Source organism: Simochromis diagramma, unplaced genomic scaffold (assembly GCF_900408965.1).
Source record: "Simochromis diagramma unplaced genomic scaffold, fSimDia1.1 OVJJ01000107.1, whole genome shotgun sequence".
Taxonomy (NCBI): Eukaryota; Metazoa; Chordata; class Actinopteri; order Cichliformes; family Cichlidae; genus Simochromis; species Simochromis diagramma.
Window position 1 is genome coordinate 8,391,902 of NW_024387209.1, and position 18,683 is coordinate 8,410,584.

Genomic DNA, 18,683 nt, shown 5'->3' on the forward strand with positions numbered 1-18,683 from the left:
ACGTTCAGAACTCACTTAAAAAAAGACGAAGGGGGAAAAAAAAAATCCTCTCCTGCCTTAATCGTCACTGGGAATTACACTGGAATTGACTTTCAGCTTGTCGGCCTGCAGAAGGAAGTCGTTCTCCCCAAAGTTGTCCAGGATGTTTTATCTGTTGTGTGGGATTTGGGTTTTTTAAGCTGGAGGAAAATTCACTGATTTAGCAGAGAGGGGCTTTAACCTGGAGAATAGAGTAAATTTAGATCTTTGATTGGGAAACTGCTGACATATCTGGCATGGACTCCAACATTTGGTTCTTTGTTATATTCTGCTCTGTTGAGCCTTGTTACTGAGGAAAAATGAGTCTTTGTGAGTGCATGTTTCTGGATTTTCTAGCCTCAACAACGACAGCGTTGTGGGGCGAAGGGGTTTGCGAGAAAAGGCAACCTTTTGCAGAGCGGCAAGCTGAAAAAAAAAAAAAAAAAAAATCACTTTTGGTCCAAACAAACTGTGGCGGCTGTGGCCATCAGCATTCGTTTTAGCACGTGGTCACAGCCGCAAGGCTGCTGTCTCAGCGAATGAGCGTATTTGCCCCCGCATCAGCAAACACACAAACCTGTAGCATCCCTTCAGACAGCAGGAGCATTTGGTCAAAAAGAATAAATATGTCACGTCACTGGAACCACAATTTATAAGCACAAACACTTGGTTACTTCACTAACTCGATCTTCATACAACCAGGGAGGGGAACTAACGGCAAATGAGGCGGAAACGACCAGCCTGTTAGTTTCCAGCCCTGCACACGACTCGTCTTTCAAATCGAGGAACGACAAAACAAATAAAAGACACCGTGAGCACCGACAGTTCTACTCAAACATAAAACCCGCCTGACTTCTTTTTACAAATTAAAGCAAATAAATAGGGAGAGAGGACAGTACCTTTGCATAAACATGAGTACAAAAACATAACAGTCAGTGGATGTACAGTAAATGCGAGTGATTCCAAGAGGGGCAGAGCAGCGCCTTCGTGGGTTTGTGACACCATGAATCAGTGTTAAGACGCCCCCTCCCCCCCTCCAGACCAAGACCTGCGCTCACTACTCCAGATCGTCCACGTCCTCCGTCGCGACAGTGCTCGTCTGTTCTGAGGTCACACCTGAAAGACAAAAGAAACATGAAGAAGAGGAAACGTCTCTGAGGCCTATCAGACCAAACTGTAAACGCTCTCTCCCACCAATGACATACGCGTTAATACCACTGTAATCTACTGTTACAACCAGCTTATTAGTATTAGTGTTACATCAACTACTTCAAACGGACAGTTTATCCAAATAAATGTACACTGTATTGGAAAAAAGTATCGCTCAAGGGAATTTGAATGCCATCCCATTCTTAATCCACAGGGTTTGTTATGATGTTGGCCCAGCCTCTGCAGCTATAACAGCCTCAGCTCTTCTGGGAAGGTGTCTGTGTAGGCTCTTAGTGCTAGTCATAGTAATCTAAGGAGCTTGGAAAGAAAAGCAAGCTTCTTCGGTTAAAGAAGCTTCTCGAATGAGAGATGAAATGTCTTCAAGAAACTCAAAGAAATCCAGTTGCTTTTCTTTCCCAGCTCCTTAGATCTTCTGGGAAGGCTTTCCACAAGGTTTAGGAGTGCGTTTATGCAAATTTTGAGCAGACACTGATGTTGGATTAGACGGCCTGGCTCGTGGTCTCCACTCTAATTCATCCCGAAGGTGTTCTGTTGGATTGAGATCAGGACTGTGTGTAGGATTTGTTAACTTGTCGGGTTAACCTCGAGTTTTCATTTTTATAATGACTTCTGCCGCAGGCCTAACATGCTCCAAAGCACATCCAGTTTAAAATAAGAGATCACCTACTGACCAATCAATTCTCTGTGAAAGGACATCACCAATGCTGGAAGCTCGCTCAATGCGCAGACAGCAGGAAGATCTAATCTTTTTTTAATAGTGTCTAAAGTCTTTGCCTTTCCCCGGTGAGCGTCAGTAAGAAATACAGATTTCTAGAAGCAACTTTGTTCCCTTTTTTTCCATGTTGGTTGCAAACAATTTTAAAATGATTTCATTTTCCTGTAACCCTGAGCCAAGTCTATGTTTGATTTCTTTTTCTTTTATCTACTTTATAACCACACACAGCTTCTGCATTTTGGCATTAAGTAAATAATTACAATGCCTCATGTGTTGTTGTTCCTCTGGGGTATTAAAATAATTAAGACCAGATTAAATTCTTTAATTATCCACATATGTCAAACGTTAAAATTGAAAGAGGGTGTAGTTTTTTTCACTACTGGAGCATCACAAAATGTAATTTATAAAAAAAAAAGCCTCTTGAAGCCATAACAGTAGCCCGACAGCAATTTAAAGGTATTTTACTTTCATGAACATTTGGAATATTCATGAATATTTGGCATCATATTTGGTGAAGTCAGTCTAAAGACCTACATGATGCCCTAGGTGCATGCACTCTTTACTCATTTTTGATACTCGCTGTGAAAATTCATCATTGGTGCTGCTGTTTGAACCACCATACTGTTTGGACACATCCATCAGCTGATGCAGACTGTGGCTGTGGATGCAAAGACCACTTGCTGGACCTGTAGCTGTATACATTGTCTAGCATCTCCATTAGCTCCGCTGATAGAAGAACAGATGCAGAAATTTTTTACCAACCTATACCACAATATCAGCCTTCATTACTTATTTCCTGAGGTCTTCAAATCTTTGTATTTTCTATTTAATTGGCAACTTTTGGGAAAAATAAACATTTCTTATCTCACTTTCCCTCGGGTCTGTATTAAATCTGTAAACATGATCAATACTATGTATTGAATTTACTGCAGGATTCACACATCACTGGCTAACACCCTACGGCTGTTTAACATCATACTTGAGGCATCGTCGTCATTGAGTGACTTCTTCTGCCCCTCCACGTAGCCGTGACTCAGCAGCTTGGACATGCTGACGGGTGTAGTCTTCTTATCATAAGACCTGAAGAGGAGGCAGAACGCAGCAGTTTTACTTTACGCTTTAACCCATATATATATATATATATATATATATATATATATATATATATATATATATATATATATATATATATATATATATATATATTAGGGGTGCAACGATATTCGTATCGATATTGAACCGTTCGATACAGTGCTTTCGGTTCGGTACGCATATGTATCGAACAATACAACATTTGTAATTTATTTTATCAATTTTCCTTCTGACGATGCTGTCTGTGTTGAGCGCTCAGTGAATCTGTGTTCGACTACTCCGCCTAGGCTGCACTGTCGAGCGCAGATCCACTGAGCGCTCAACACAGACAGCATAGTCAGAAGGAAGAGCGCAGGGCAAGCTAGCGAGACAGAAGTTAAGCTCTACTTGCAACATTCAGATCTGGCGTTTGGAATTATTTTGGTTTTCATGTGACGTATGACCCTGAAGGTAAGCGAGTCATGGACTAAAGTAAAACAGTATGTTGGATGTGCCATGCAATGCTCAATTACATTGGTGTGAACTAGTGTGTTAGCACAGTTAGCTCGTTAACGTGTTGGCCGTCTAGCCCCATGCACGGAGCGATCGGCGGTAGCTCGTTAACGGAGATTTGCCGTGTTGTGGCGTTAAGGTCATTTCAACGAGATTAACCTGAAAGCACTAGTGGGAACACAACGAATATGACTGCACATTTACGCCGACATCATCCTAGTGCAAAGACAAGTGGAAGCAGACAAAAAAAAGCAAGCATGCTACTAACTTTAGCCGAGTCATTTAGACAGCTGTTAGCACATGATTCTCCTTATGCTGCTGAGAATATAGCCCAGAAGAAGCGGATAGTATAGCTTTTATTTTGGAAAGAGCCATTTCTCTGTAATAAACTCTCTTTTCCAAAGATGAGTGATTCCTCAATCAGATACAGGGCTTGCAATATCGCTAGCCCGACGTCCCGGAGCTAGCGATTTTTTCAGTCGGGCTACCAAAATCTATCTCTTCCCTGCCCGTCGGGCTATTGTAGGAAAAATATATGTCAATGCTTTTGCATTCTTTCAGAAATGTAGCTGGGTAATTATGTCATTGGCATCGGTGAGCCACTGTCAATATGTGACATATTGAAGTCGCGTTTGAATTTGCGCTTGTTTTTTTGCTTTCACTTTGCAATCGTGCGAACTGTGTATAGAGAGCGACAGCACTGATCTGTGAGTGATGATAATTTGTGCACCAATTCCTCTGACATCGTCTTATTAATCGTTAGCTTACTATGCAAACATGACAAGTGAAATCTCCCGCAGCAAGCTTAAACATGTGAGAGGTTGATCGCGCAGAGAATCGCTGAGCTTATGTGAGTGAGCGTGTAAAAGCATTTCAGTTCTGCTGAGCCAAATAAGACAGGTCAGGGTGAAGAAGTGACAGCCAAAGAAAAGCTTACCACAAAACGGAGAAGTTATGACAAATCAGACTATAAGGCAAAAAGAAAGTGCAGCTTTATGGTTTCATGGACAAAAGAATTTCTGTGGCTGCAATATGATGAGCTAAATAACCAGGGCTGCACATAAGTGGTCCGCAGGTGCGCATTCGCTGTCAAAATAAAAAACACGCACAAGGGTTAGGGTTAAATTTAAAAACTGTACTTTTGAGTTAAAATATATATTTATAATTTTAATAAATGACAAATTAAAAATGCATGAACATTTTTTTGTATCGAAAAAATATCGAACCGTGACACCAAAGTATCGAACCGAACCGAACCGTGAATTTTGTGTATCGTTGCACCCCTAATATATATATATAGTTACTTTAAGGAACCAAACAACCAGAGTTATTACCTTCTTTTGTATTTGTTGGTTATTGTCAGACCCTCCATCTCAGAGCCTGGAGCATCAGGAGACATCTGCAGGTTGAGAAAGCTGTGGTTATCTCTGTATCACTTCAAGACATAAAGGACTTGCATGTAACAGCAGAATTATTCAACAAATACATCATTACTTTAAGTGGGCTACTAATATAGCATGGGGTAAATCTGGGAAACAGAAAAAGGATGAAATGAAGGAAGAAAAGTGAGGAAAATAGTTATGCCATGAAAAATGATCCAAGAAACTGACAACAAAGTAAAACTGCTCAAACCCAAAATACTTAAAAAGCATAAATATATAATAAATAGCAGTTTAAAATTTTTTTGCACTTTCTCTGCACATTTTATTTGATGCAAACTTCTCAATATCTGAAAACTATCTCTGTCACAGCTCAGGAACGTTACTTCTTCAGATATTGTACAGTGTAACATATTCAAAGCATCGCTTGTACTTACCCAGAGATTTGATTAAAAAACAAAAACAAAATTCCAATAAATTATCACCCCAAAGCACCGGCAGCAAATTAGACCCAAATAAACTTCAAATAAGCTGAAAATGCATCAATGGAGCGAAACCAGGTGAAAACACAAGGAAAGGTGATGGGAAAAACTTATAAATAAATTAAATATGGAAGGCACTGGTATGGCGTCAGTGGAACGGCAGTGGAAGTGGGAGGGGGTGATGCATTTTTGGAGTCCATTCACCTTCTCTTTACCCTGGGTAAATCTATCAGTCTCTCTTTCCCAGGATGTACTGTTATCAGTGCCAAACGGCGGGGCAAGAGGCTGCCTGCCTCCCTTCATCTGGCCATCGGGAGACGTTTCCTTGCTTCCGCTGTAAGCACAAAACCACGATGACATGCCATGTGAAATTACTGCTGGACACTTCTGACAGCCTGCCAACTGTTAGGATGCAGACTTCATGGCTTGCTAATGCCGAGGCCCGCGCTCAGGATGACCAATGAGCGCAAATGGTCATCAGATTTCTCTTTTATTAAAGCTTCACATCTGTGTGACAATCAGAGCTTTCAGCCGCTTAAACTATAGAAACAATCGCTATAACTGAAGCTTTTCAGTTAGTGACGCGTCCTCATCGCAGCTCGTCTCTCACCTCTTTGACTCATCTCCTCCAAACCAGTTGGATGGATTGTAGGTTTTCTTCGGCATGTCGTCATCGTCCAAATCATGGCTCAACAGCCCTGCAGCAAAAAGAAAAAAAAAAACCCCCCACAATGAAACCAAAGCACTGGCAGCAGTAATGATGCATTGTGTCTCACCTTTAAGAGCACAATGTGGCATTTAATTCACAGCCTATTCAGCCAAGCAGCTAAACAATTACTCCAGTCCAAGCTGAGGCTGGAAAGCTGTTTTTTCAGGCAGCCTAATTGTGAATTCATAATGTTTATCTTCTCTTCTGCTGTTTGCCACATTATTCTCCTGCATTGCTGTTACAGCAGTGATTTGACAGTCCTTAACCATCTACAACAAAGGGTGGATCGCGACCCTGAACTTTTCAGTTACAGCACAAGATGGAGAGAAGCTGTAGAGTACCCAGGAGGCAGAGTGAGTGCCAAGTCACTAAAAGCTTTAATAAAGAGAGCAGATTATGTTAAGCAAGCAGTGCACTTGAACTTAACGCATCAAAATCTTTAATTGGAACTTTTTCCAATGGACTCTGGTATCTGGAATCAAACCTCTAATGCATGTATTTGCACAAAAACAAGCACTACAACTTCTACAGGGCTCTGATTATTCTATACCCTAGACATCACGCATACACTTTAAAATACATTTCCTTAAACTTAATTTAAAAGATAAATGAGTAATATATGTGGATATAGTGAGTAAATTAAAAATATTTGTTTTTAATTAAAATCTGAATAACCACAATATCACATTTCTTATCAAATGAGCCCACACATGCAGACTAGCATGAAATACTCATATGAAACTTTCTGTGCAGGAGCTCTGCTTCTCCCAAGAGAAATGAAGCCTGCAAAGTTGCAGTTTCTATAAACAAAAAGAGACTGTTGTGTTTTCCTAAAACGCAGCTTTTCTTTCTCTCCTTCTTTTCATGTTGTGGACTTTTAAGCCTGTTGTTTGAGGTTTGCATTTCAAAGCCATGTGTGTCACCCGTTAGGCGGTTTTAGTCACAAAAATGGGGCGAGTAGTGTGGCTTCAAAGCCTCCACGCTGAGAACAGCAACCGCAGAGGGCTCATCCAGGTAACTTCAGGGTATCCTGACCAGGTTATGTTTAAGCTTAGACATCATCAGGTTTGAAATTGCTGCCTATCAACTAACTACTTCTCTGGAAAACAGAATCATCATCCTTGGAAAAGCCCTCAGACCTGTGTTGTGTTGTCAGTAACAGAGTGTTAAGTTGTTTTAAGAGCATCTGAAGCCTTTATTATTTTCCCTGAAGAGCAACAGTAATAAATACAGGCTCTTTATTATTGATTTTCCTCCCTGTTTGCTGCAATTCTTGATCAATTTTATTGTTCTACACGTGTGAATACAGAATCCTAAAACACGACACCTATTTTATTTACTTGCTGACCTTTTAACAAATTTGCACACAGACTACGACTGAACATTACCAGGACAGTGGCTCAAAGAAAATCTAACAATTAATTTAATATAATATGTAACTGTAATCCATCTGATTCACCCGCTCTTTAAAGATAGAGCTGTGGTACTGAGAGGTCTGTAAACTCTTACAGTCAGCATTTTTGCCAGCTTTCCTCCTTCAAATAAGCTAAACTTTATTAATATAGCCCAGTAACGCTTCACTGCACTTAAAGCTCACATGCATTCATGCAGCACCTTTAAAACCTCACACACACACACACACACACACTCACAGCTGATGTGTCTGCAGCAGCTGTGCTGCTTTCAGTCTGGATCATGTGGTTAACCTCTTCATCTTTTTATCGCCACTGTAAAATCTGTGGCTCTGCTGCTGAGTACCCTATCCATGTTTTGTATGATAAATAAACCCTGGCTTCACTTATCAACCTTATAACCACCTTTATTGACTGCCTATGTTAGGGTACGTGAAGCCAGGTGAATGAGTTTCCTCATCCAAATGCTGGTACAGACCGTAGAAGGAATCTCCTACCTTGGATTGTGCTAAACAAAACTCCTTTCTTGCACAGCTGTGAGCCATTTTAAGGCATTCTGATTTTTGTGTTTTTATGTTTCATTTTCTTTTGTTGACATTCAGATACTAAACTTTATTATAAAATTATAATATTACTCAATATCCATCCAAGCATCCACTTTATATGGGTCCAGGTCACAGGGGCTGCAGTTTAAACAGAGATGCACAACCTCAACCCAGCCACCTGTAAAACTCGTCTTGGGAAACACTGAAGGGCTCCCAAGCCAGCCAAGTGACCGAATCTCTCCAACATGTCCTGGGTCTGTTCCAAGGTCTCCTCTTGGTAGAACATGTCCTGTATACCTCACCTAGGAAGTGCCTAAAATGAGATGATCTCCAAACCACCTCAAGTGGTTCTCTATATGGTTGCCTGTGTCAAAGTGCTGGCCCTGAGACAGACATGATCTGTCTAGGGTGTACCCCACCTCTTCAGCCTCCCCATGACCCTGAACTGCATAAGCATACTAGAGGCTGACCGAGAGACATATTTGATGATTTAAAAATGGAATAAATCAGACTCTTTCAGACACACACAACAGACTTCTCTAATATTTGCTATATATAGCTCTAGTACTTATATAAGTACTTTATATAGTGTAGTCTCCCCTCAAAATATGTTACTGTTTGGTAAATGGACAAAAATTATAGACTTCTTTTTAGTCTTCTACTCTGAGCCAGGAAAACTCTGAAACTCTTTATAAAATTAGAGCATAAAATCACTTTTTTTACACTGGCAATCTTCATATAGATGCATTTCAAGGCATCTATATGAACAGACAACAACTGTCTAATTTTACCTTTGTGTCCCCCCTGCTTCGCAAGCTTGACATAGTCCGAGTCCGTCTCAAATATCCCAACTCGCCGCCCACTGATCCTCTCCACTGGAGCGCTTTCAGTGGCGGTCTGGCACAGCCCAGGGATCTGGGAGGTTGGTCCCGTCACGCCGCTGTTCGCCGCCCCGGGCTTTATGCCTGCAATAAATGAAAATTACAACGCTGTGTCCTTGCTGATAAACATGTAATTATTTTTTTAGCCTTTAGTTTCAACATGTATTACAGGTTATAGAGTTTGGATCTTACCACCGGGCTTGGTCCTTCTATGGTTGGGTACAGCAGCACTCATTTTATCTGAAGACAAAAAGGCAGGTCTGATGAGAAACAGGCCCGTTTTATAATGTGCAAAGAGTTTCTTTAAAACGACCTGGCATTTCTCACACCTAATTTATTGCTTAGTTGACAGCATGTGTGTTGATTTTATAAAAAAAAGAAAAGCCAAAAAACACTGGAAACACCTGCTTATATTTGTAATTTTTCTAGGGTATTTGGAGCCTTCTGTAAAGCACAGCGGCGGTACTGTGCGCCACAGTAATGACACTGACGAGACCATTAAAATAAAAGCAGTATTTTGCGTTTATTTTCAGAAGCTACCACCAATAAAAGCTAATAATTGCACATTTCTCACTCTTTAAAAACTAAAGCCGTGTAAAATTAAGAATTTTACTTCACAAATACTATCCTGCATGTGCATACGGTCACACAGCTTGGGCAAACACAGCTGAGGCATCTTTTTTTTCTAGTGTTTTCCACGCTATAATTTAACAAAGCCGTGCTAATGTGGTTAGCCGCCTCCCTACTTGCCGCAGCAGCTCTCCTGTGTTCAAATATTTTGCGCTACAGCGGTGTTCTTTAACAACACAACAGCAACGAAAACAAGACATATGTCATATGTGGATTTTGATTTCTCGTAATTGTGAAGCAGGGTGTTGCTGTTAAATACCGTTAGCTTCTCGTTCCTCTTCTTCTAGAAGCAGGGCTGGACACAGACACTTCCTGCGGCACCTGCTGCCCACTTCCGGTGCACAAGGAGGAAGATCGTGTGTGTCTGACGGAGAAAAACTCTGTGATTTTCTCTGTGACACTCACAGTGGATTTAGAGATAATGGCACAGAGCAGGAGTGAGAATGGGACAGAGTGAGACCTCTTCTCGTGATTGTGCTCGGAGCATGAACTGCTCATCCTAACTGGGCTACGACTAATTTCGGTTTCAAACGAACGACTGTTAAAACAGGCTAGTTGGTTAATGAACTCCGTTTTATGTTCCAGTGTCCCTTATTGTTTATTATAAAACAATTTATGTATAGTACACAACAATATTTACTCACCTGTGACCAGGTAATCGTAATGAGGTTGGACTTGAGCTTTTTTTTTCTTAACCATACCATAATTTATTTATATAGCACTTTAAAGCTTTAATTGTGTGTATGGGTGCTACCATGCTAATTACATTGTCCGTATTGACACTAGTTGTGTCTATCATACAGATGAAGACTGATTGATCATTCAGACCTTCTGCTCGCTTGTCTGATTCTTGCATCTAACAGTCTGCACAGTTTTGTCTTGATGCATGCTCAATCATCCAGGTAAGTAAATCCCGAAAGCTGACTGAGCCCACTTATTCAGTGGACTAGTTTCAGTTATTGTGTAAATGTACTGTTTATAAGGTTGGGGAAACCTGCAGTCAGCTGAGACTGAAGAAGTCACTTGGATGAGTGAGGAAACCTTTGTCCCACTGAAAACGCTACGTCCAGATGAACAGAATCAACCTTTTGGGAGTCTGCACAGTTCTTTCATTAAAAAAAACAAGAAAAAAACAAAATATTCATGTTACAGGATAATACAATCAGCTGTTTGGTTGCCATTATAAGCTTCTGGTTTTTAAGTGTTGCTGTTATAATCTAAAGCATTTTTATTACATATCAGTGTGTTCTCATCCCTCTGTCTTGACTGCATATTTCCTTTGTTTAACAAGATATGAGGATATTGTTGCAGGATCCCTTTCCCCTCTTTCCTGATAGTTTAGGCTAAACCCAATATGATTAATTTCTGCACAAATTAATGAATGTTTTAATACTAAACATATAAGAACGTAAAACGAATTTTTGTAAATTGGGTCTTTTTTTTGGCTAACTTTGTCATGCAAACTTTGTGTCATAACTGTGTAAATGTATACTGTCTTTCTGGATTTTTGACTCAGCATAGCTAGTGGGCCAGCATGTCAAAGCCTTAATCCAGTTTAGCATCCTTTAAAGCTCTTTATTGTGCCTAACAGATTGGAATTAGATTACATAGCAATGATTTAATTAGAACAAACAACATTAGTAGTAACAATTACATCATAGTGATATCAGTTAAGAACAGCCTCACATGCTCTTACATGTGCTGTCACATAGTATATTTGGGTTACAGCATTCTTGACTTGAAAGTAAAACATGTTCTTGTTCCACGTATGGATGTTTTCTGAGCAAAATGCAGAAATCCTGATGGGGAATAAAGGCTGCAGGTCATTCACATAAGACGCAGTATCTTCAGTGCATGCATAAAAAACATGTTAATGTTTAAGACACTGATAAATGATTCAAATCATGCAAAGTTAGGTGAATGCTGCTGTGCATGCCGACAGGCAGCCAATCCGGCTCGGGTTGTCTTCTGGTGGATTTCGCTCAGATGTCCTTGCCGCAGTCGGGGCACAGGATGTCGTCTTTGCACGTCAGGAAACCCCGACCAACCAGAGACACGCAGCACCGTTTGCAGTTGAAGCAATCGTTGTGCCACTGGCGCTGCTCGAAAGAGATGTATTTGCTCCCCCCAAGACCTGAGATGGAGAGAAGAGTCAGTAAAGGGGAGTCTCATGATCTGGGTAATGAAATAACTCCGTAATTGATGGTGAGTGGATCCACGCAGGATGCTGAGGAGGGGTGGTTTATACTGTGATCGTCACCTAAAAGCAGTTAAGATTAAGTTGCTTTTAAGTATGCTCCCATGATCAAAAGTTTGCAGTATTAGATTTGTCTTGCTTCTGGGTGTGATATTTAAAGTGCTGCTTTAAGTCGCACTTATGGTTGCCCGTTGGCCCAAAATAAAAAGTGATGAAAGCCACGGCCAAAACCATTTAAACTTGTTATTCAGTCTTTGAAGACAAGTAGACAATTATTTGTTTAGTAGAATTTTGACATTGCATGATAAACTCCCTGAACATTTTATTAGGTAATGCAAATGGCTAATCATACATTAAAAGACGAACCGGCTAAAGCTTAAATGTAGTTCGAAAGGGGAACCTGGGACCAGTAAGGTGTACTAATTTACTCAGTCCTGAGTTCATATGTTACAAAGAAACTACGAAAGAGTCCATAATTTCAAGCGTTCCCATCCATCCATCCATTCGCTTATCCTTTTCAGGGTCGCGGGGGGCGCTGGAGCCTATCCCAGCTGTCATAGGGCAAAAGGCGGGGTACACCCTGGATAGGTCGCCAGTCTGTCACAGGGCTAACACATAGGGACAGACAAACATTCACACTCACATTCACACCTAGTGGCAATTTGGATTATCCAATTAACCTATCCCCACAAGCTGCATGTCTTTGGACGGTGGGAGGAAGCCGGAGTACCCGGAGAGAACCCACGCAAACACGGGGAGAACATGCAAACTCCACACAGAAAGACCCCGGCCTGATGGTGGAATTGAACTCAGGACCTTCTTGCTGTGCGGCAACAGTGCTAACCACCGTGCCACCGTGGCGTTCTGTGCAAGCGTTCCCTTGTATATTATTTTAAACTGATTTTGTGTTTACCCATAGTCACACTTATTTAAGGGAGAATTCAGTTTCTGGAGAACAAACCTGAACTTCAACAAAAATAGAGGGTATTTTTACAGTCTACTATTGTTCATTTATCAGCAAATACCTTCAATGCTCACACAAACAGCAGCTCCACTGGAATGTGGATGTCATGCTGCCAGATGAAGCTGCCAGTAGTTTAGTATAATTTAACAGGAAAAATTGTTAAAGTGTGGACTTAAAATCATAATTCCAGCATATTTCTAGTAATTCATTTTCCAATGAGCCTCGACTCAACATGCCAAGCTCGTTTGGACAAGAATCCCCTTTGTACAGTCGTCAAACTGATACCACAGCTAAATTAAGCACCTTAATAGTTTATCCTGAACACTGTGGGTCATAAAAATTAAACGCGTAAAGCAAGAAAATGAAAAATTTAAAGGTGCAAAGTGTCGGTAACTCCCTGGTTATATGCTGATGTGTAACATGAAGGGCAGTACTTCTGATATGAGCGTAGCATGACCTTTACCGCTGATTGGGGTGGTGCAGTAAGCACATTTCTTAGCAAACAGGTTGCAAAAGCAATCAAGGCAGTAGGCAAAATCATCTCGAGAAGTGAACCTCTGGCCGGCCAGCTGCTGCTTGCACCCGATGCAAACAAAGCACTCCTTATGCCAAGGCTGGTCGTGGTAGTTCACACCTCCAGTGGTGATGGGCTGAAAAAGAGCATTTTACAAATGTTTAAATGACCAGCAGGGGGATAACTGTGGTTGTGAAAAGACCCAGTCCCAGGCTTCAAAACATACTTTCACAAACAACCAGGTTATGTAACCGTAGCTACATGTTTTATACCATCTGCGTCGGACATATATTGAATCTTAAGGTCTAAAAATACCTTTTCAAATGTTTTTAATACCGTGTCAGAGCAGAAACACACTGATAATCCAGCTGTCAAGCATAAGCTAGAGCAAAAATTTTGAATAAGGTGAGAAATCGTTTAAAAGAACAAGACCAGGATTCCATGCCTTCGACTACAACTCTGTAACTCCCACTGAGTTAAATACTTTTCTCACTTGAGCTGCCAAACTTGTCACACAGGTACATCTTAAGCCCCCGAAGGCTCTTATCTATAGCTCATATAATGTCATGTTGCCTAGCAACTACCAAGAAATGGGTTTAAAAGACCTGTTTTTAACACTGATACATCCATAAAGCTTGATAAATAACACTGTCATTTTTGGATTTTACTATTTAAAAACCCCCAAACAAACAACGATTTATTTACACAACTTGAATAATGCATATTTTATGCCATCATTAGGTTGCCTGGCAACCTCCTAGCAATGGGCTAAAGTGACCAAATTTTAGTATGCACATAAATTTCATTCAGATTTTCTCACTGTGATTAAGTATGATTAAATATTAGTGTGCAAACAATACTGTACATAAAAGTATTTTGCAGAAAGATGCATGCTGAGAGTGGTATTACGCCCAAATAAAGGTGCAAACATCACCCAGTATTGCACCCAAAGCTAAGCACGTCTTAAACATTTAAGCCTTGCATAGTTTGCTTTGCTTTATCCTTGGAAGTGACACTAGAAATTGAGGTATTTTGTTTGCTGTACTTGCTGTACTTGTGGATGTGAATTATCAAGCTACCACCATGTCATGTGATGTTGACTGAGAGGAACTGATCATCTTGTTTTTTAGTATTGTTCCTGTCTGTTTTGGTAATGTTGTTTGTAAAATAAAAAATCCTGTTATTTCATTTACCGCTCTTTGCCTTTGTAAACCAGTCTAACTTCGCATTCTTGTCATTTTTGTGCATTTGTTGCTGACTTAGTCACAGGGGAGGCAGATGACTGCTCTCTCAGCTTTTAGCACAAAAAGACGCCTCCGATCCCTGCCTGTGTGACCATCTGTTTCCTGCCCAGAACTGTTACGTACCATGGATGTGAATCTTTACCCGCCTTCATTGCATGTATTTTCATTATGGCAGCATTTACATTGATTTGGACCATTTATCAGGCCAAGTATACAGAGCCTGTGTAAGACCTTTCTTTTTACATGTCAGACCAGTTGAATCTGCAGCTTAACAAACACAGCGATGATTATTAGCCACAGCGTGTCACTTTACCTTCTTGCAGTGGACGCACTGCAGAGCAAACTGCTTCTCATAGCAGGGCAGACAGTAGTTGTTGGCATCCTTCTGGACAAAGCTCCTGGTGCCAATGGGCTGCTGGCAACGGTTGCAGGTGAAGCAACTCTCATGCCAACTGTTGCCCTTATGCTCCATCTTTTTAGAGCCTGGTGGGTGCACAAGACGGAGAAGGAGAGAGAGTGACTAACAAATGTCATTTATTAGTTTAATCCATCTGGTGCTGATGTATCGCTGTGTTGTCATTTGGGAAATCTCCAACTTGCTAAAGCGGCTGTGGCTGTAAAAACTCAGTGGCGAAGGTCATACTCTAGTCTACTCATAGCCCACACTGCAAACGCTACAACACTTTTGGAAGTGGGACACTGGACTATTTTATCCCTCCATGTTTATATCATTATTGTAGTGGAGATTGTTTCCTATTGATATCAACAATTTGACGAATAAATTGTATATTGGAATTTTGTTGGCTGCCATCTTGACAGCTGAAATTGCTGGTCAGACCTAGAATCTGTGTGTGCTACAGTAACCTTAGAGTTTCCTAACCTGGCATGATGTTCTTCAGACATGCGTGGCACTTGGCAGAGTACTCGTTGCTGTAGCACTCGATGCACATGAGCGCTTCATTTTTGGTGGCAAAGGGCCGATCGACCAGAGACCGGCTGCACTTGTTGCAGAGGAAGCAGTCGCTGTGCCAGTGGCGATCCTTGTACGACAGATCCTGCAGAGACAAACACTCTCAGGTTCTGTAGTTCGTGGAAATATTTAAACAATGGCAAAAACAAGAATCACTGTAAGAAAAATGTAGCAGTTAAAATGTGGGTATTTTACCTTGCTTGTGCAGCTGATGAGCTTCTGGCACACTTCACAAGTGTTGGAGAATAGCGTCTCATAGCACTTGATGCAGTAGGGCTTTTCCTCCTTCAGGATGTACTTATGGCCGTACAGGGACTCCTGACACTCTGTGCAATCATAACGCTCGCCCATTGCGACTCTTCTGAGTCCTATGCTCTGTAAGAGAGTGCTATAAACGTTGCATAACTGCAGCCACACACAGGAGCAATCGCTGGCTCAAATGTAATCACATTTTGTACAATTAGAGACTTTTCTACAAAAGAATCACAGTACTATCTCAGGACCACGTGGCACATAAACATATTAATGATCATCATGCCTTTATGAGCACGTGTAACCTAACTGGAATTCCTGTGAAGTTAATAAAGCACTACACTCAGCAAATTAGCTAAAGGAATGTCACCAATAGCTCTGAAAATGGGGCTGAAATGAAGTATAAACTCAACTCTTCAATAGAGTCTAAAACTAATATTAAAAGTAGGTTAAAAACAAAAAACACATGATGGAAAATCAGTGAGAGTATTGATGGAGGAGGAGTAAAAGATAAAGAGCTATTGAAGAATGATTTACAGTTAAATTCTTGCTTTAAGAAGTGGTGGGTTTAAAGAAAGTCCCTATTGAAAGTCTTATACAACATCCAGAAATCAGCTTTTGGAAGAGATCCTGCTTGTTTATAGTCGTGCTGGTTTTGAAGAAACTGCATATTTAATTACACCCATAGGCTCAGATCTCTTCTTAATTACTATAAAGGTCAGTTAAAAAGATTATTATTGACTTGAATTTGAAAGAAAAGTTTTAAAGCTGCTTTGTGATCAGGAAGAAGGCTTTTGGATGGTACCTTGGGGTGTCTTTGTAGAAATTATTTAAGAAAACAACACTGTAAGAAATAACAGCTACATTTGCCTGCACAAACCTGTTATTTTACTGTCTGTATACTATCATTCTTGTGTTTCTACTTCCAAAAAATATTTTATTATGAAGTAAGAATGTAAAATAGCATGCTATTTGAAGGATTTGTACAGTATCAGTTTAAATACAACAGCTAGTCTATTGGCAATATTTATGAAGTTGTTTTCAGATGCTAGTTAAGTTAACTGATACTTTGAATAGTTAGGTTCAGCAGTTAATGTTTCCTTTTTAATTTGAAAGTTTTCACAGAACCTTATCATCAACATAACCCTTTTAATGTGCATTTTATTTCCAAATCTGTTATTTTTTGTACTGTGCTCCAGCCTGTTTTAGTCAAGTAATAGTTTGACAAATAGGAAATATGCAGAATTTCTTCTCTACTGTCCTCTTCATCCAAAATCATGTGAACACCTCTAAAATTCCTCAGAAACCCAAAGCAGCCTCTGCTAAGTAAGTGGACTCTTGACATAGGCAATAATGTTGGGATGCTGTTTGGTGTCGACACCCATCTATATCCACTATTTTCCCCAAATATATTTCAAAATCAGCGCCCACCATATTCCTCTGTAGCCTTTGTGCCTTTTTTATTCTGGCTTCTCTCATTATATATATGTGCTTCTGTGACTTATACATCCTGTCTGCCATCTATACTTTTTCTCTACCATCTAAGCAAACAAAACAACCACTGTATACTTAATAGCCCCACATAAACAACCTCTAATCCTTTGTTAATCCTCAGTCCTTTCAGTGCTGAGTGAGCTGACATCAGTACTTTGCTATAAATCCCATTTCTACCTTTGCTCCTCTTACTGTACTTTCATAACCATTCCTCAGTAAGTCTTTTTGTGCCCAATACATCTCTTTAATTGAGTTTATTTAAATGTCATTATGTCATGGTGTACTGGCCAAATACCAGACAAACTTTTTAGAATTTACTGAAAAAAGTCTGTGTTCACTTTTCCCTCACTCCCCCTAAAAAGTTGCTCAACAATTAATCCGCTAAACCTCCAGAGGAAGTTGGATAATATTCAGCTAATCATGGGGAATTTACAAATACACCAACTATTACTATACAAAAAATGATGCAGATTTAATGAATGATTCAATTAGTTAGTAAAGCAACTCAACATAAAATCTTACCAGAAAGGCAGCTTGGTAGCAGTCGAGGACCCGAGGTGTCTACTGAGCGCTGTGGTCCATCTCCTTTATACAGCCCAGGCATGATGTGACCCACACTGGGGCGTGGAGGCGGAAGCAGTGGTCTGACCAAAGTGGGCAGGTTAAATTCAGACGGGTATAAAGTCGAACCAAAAAGCTGCAAATCCCAGAAAATCCTGCTGTGAAAAGCTCAAAACAAACTCTATCAAATAAAAAAGGATCTGTGATGAGCTTTAGTTTGACGTTTGCCCATTTATAAATAAAACTTGTTTTTCCTACCCGTTATAAAACTTGTGAGGGTGACTCCAAATGTGAGATAATAAGATAATAACGTCTGTGCTGGTCTTTAGTGGTTTATCTGCAGGTTTCATGCACATTTTGCCCAGAGGATTTTCCATTTTAATGACCATCCATCCATCTTCATCCGCTTTATCAGGGGCTGGGTCGCGGGGGCAGCAGCCTAAGCAGAGAAGCCCAGACCTCCCTCTCCCCAGTCACCTCCTCCAGCTTATCCGGGGGAACACCAAGGCGTTCCCAGGCCAACCGAGAGATATAATCTCTCCAGCATGTCCTGGGTCTGCCCCGGGGCCTCCTCCCGGTGGGACATGCACGGAACACCAACCCAAGGAGGCGCCCAGGAGGCATCTTTGTCAGATGCCCGAACCACCTCAGCTGGCTCCTTTCGGAGGAGCAGCGGCTCTACTCTGAGCCCCTCCCGGATGGCCGAACTTCTCACCCTATATCTAAGGGAGAGGCCAGCCACCCTTCGGAAGAAGCTCATTTCCGCCGCTTGTATCCGCGATCTCGTTCTTTCGGTCACTACCCACAGCTCGTGGCCATAATAATAATAATAATAATGGATTGGATTTACCACTATTCATTCACTCTCACATTCATACACTGGTGGAGGCAGCTACAGTTGTAGCCACAGCTGCCCTGGGGCAGACTGACAGAAGCGAGGCTGCCATATCGCGCCATCGGCC

General features: G+C 40.9%; 2 protein-coding genes across 3 annotated transcripts; both read right to left on the reverse strand.

Annotated features, from left to right (window-relative positions):
* Positions 1-313: 313 nt before the first annotated feature.
* Positions 314-9,891, reverse strand: LOC120746065 (uncharacterized protein C7orf57 homolog). 2 transcript variants are annotated; one of them, XM_040051283.1, is made up of 8 exons: positions 9,785-9,891; positions 9,088-9,135; positions 8,806-8,979; positions 5,959-6,046; positions 5,553-5,682; positions 4,822-4,886; positions 2,883-2,983; positions 314-1,134 (listed from the first exon to the last, which is right to left on the reverse strand). In XM_040051283.1, exons 2-8 carry the CDS (start codon positions 9,128-9,130, stop codon positions 1,076-1,078), a joined length of 660 nt encoding a protein of 219 aa, XP_039907217.1. In that variant the 5' UTR covers positions 9,131-9,135; positions 9,785-9,891; the 3' UTR covers positions 314-1,075. The 2 variants fall into 2 exon arrangements, with proteins under 2 accessions (XP_039907217.1, XP_039907218.1); XM_040051284.1 differs by lacking the exon at positions 9,785-9,891 and adding an exon at positions 9,225-9,604.
* A 1,188-nt stretch (positions 9,892-11,079) lies between these two features.
* Positions 11,080-17,843, reverse strand: LOC120746064 (four and a half LIM domains protein 2-like). The gene is made up of 6 exons (XM_040051282.1): positions 17,683-17,843; positions 15,610-15,789; positions 15,325-15,499; positions 14,758-14,927; positions 13,150-13,336; positions 11,080-11,659 (listed from the first exon to the last, which is right to left on the reverse strand). The coding sequence occupies exons 2-6, from the start codon at positions 15,763-15,765 to the stop codon at positions 11,508-11,510; spliced, it is 840 nt and encodes a 279-aa protein (XP_039907216.1). The 5' UTR covers positions 15,766-15,789; positions 17,683-17,843; the 3' UTR covers positions 11,080-11,507.
* Between the last annotated feature and the right edge of the window lie 840 nt (positions 17,844-18,683).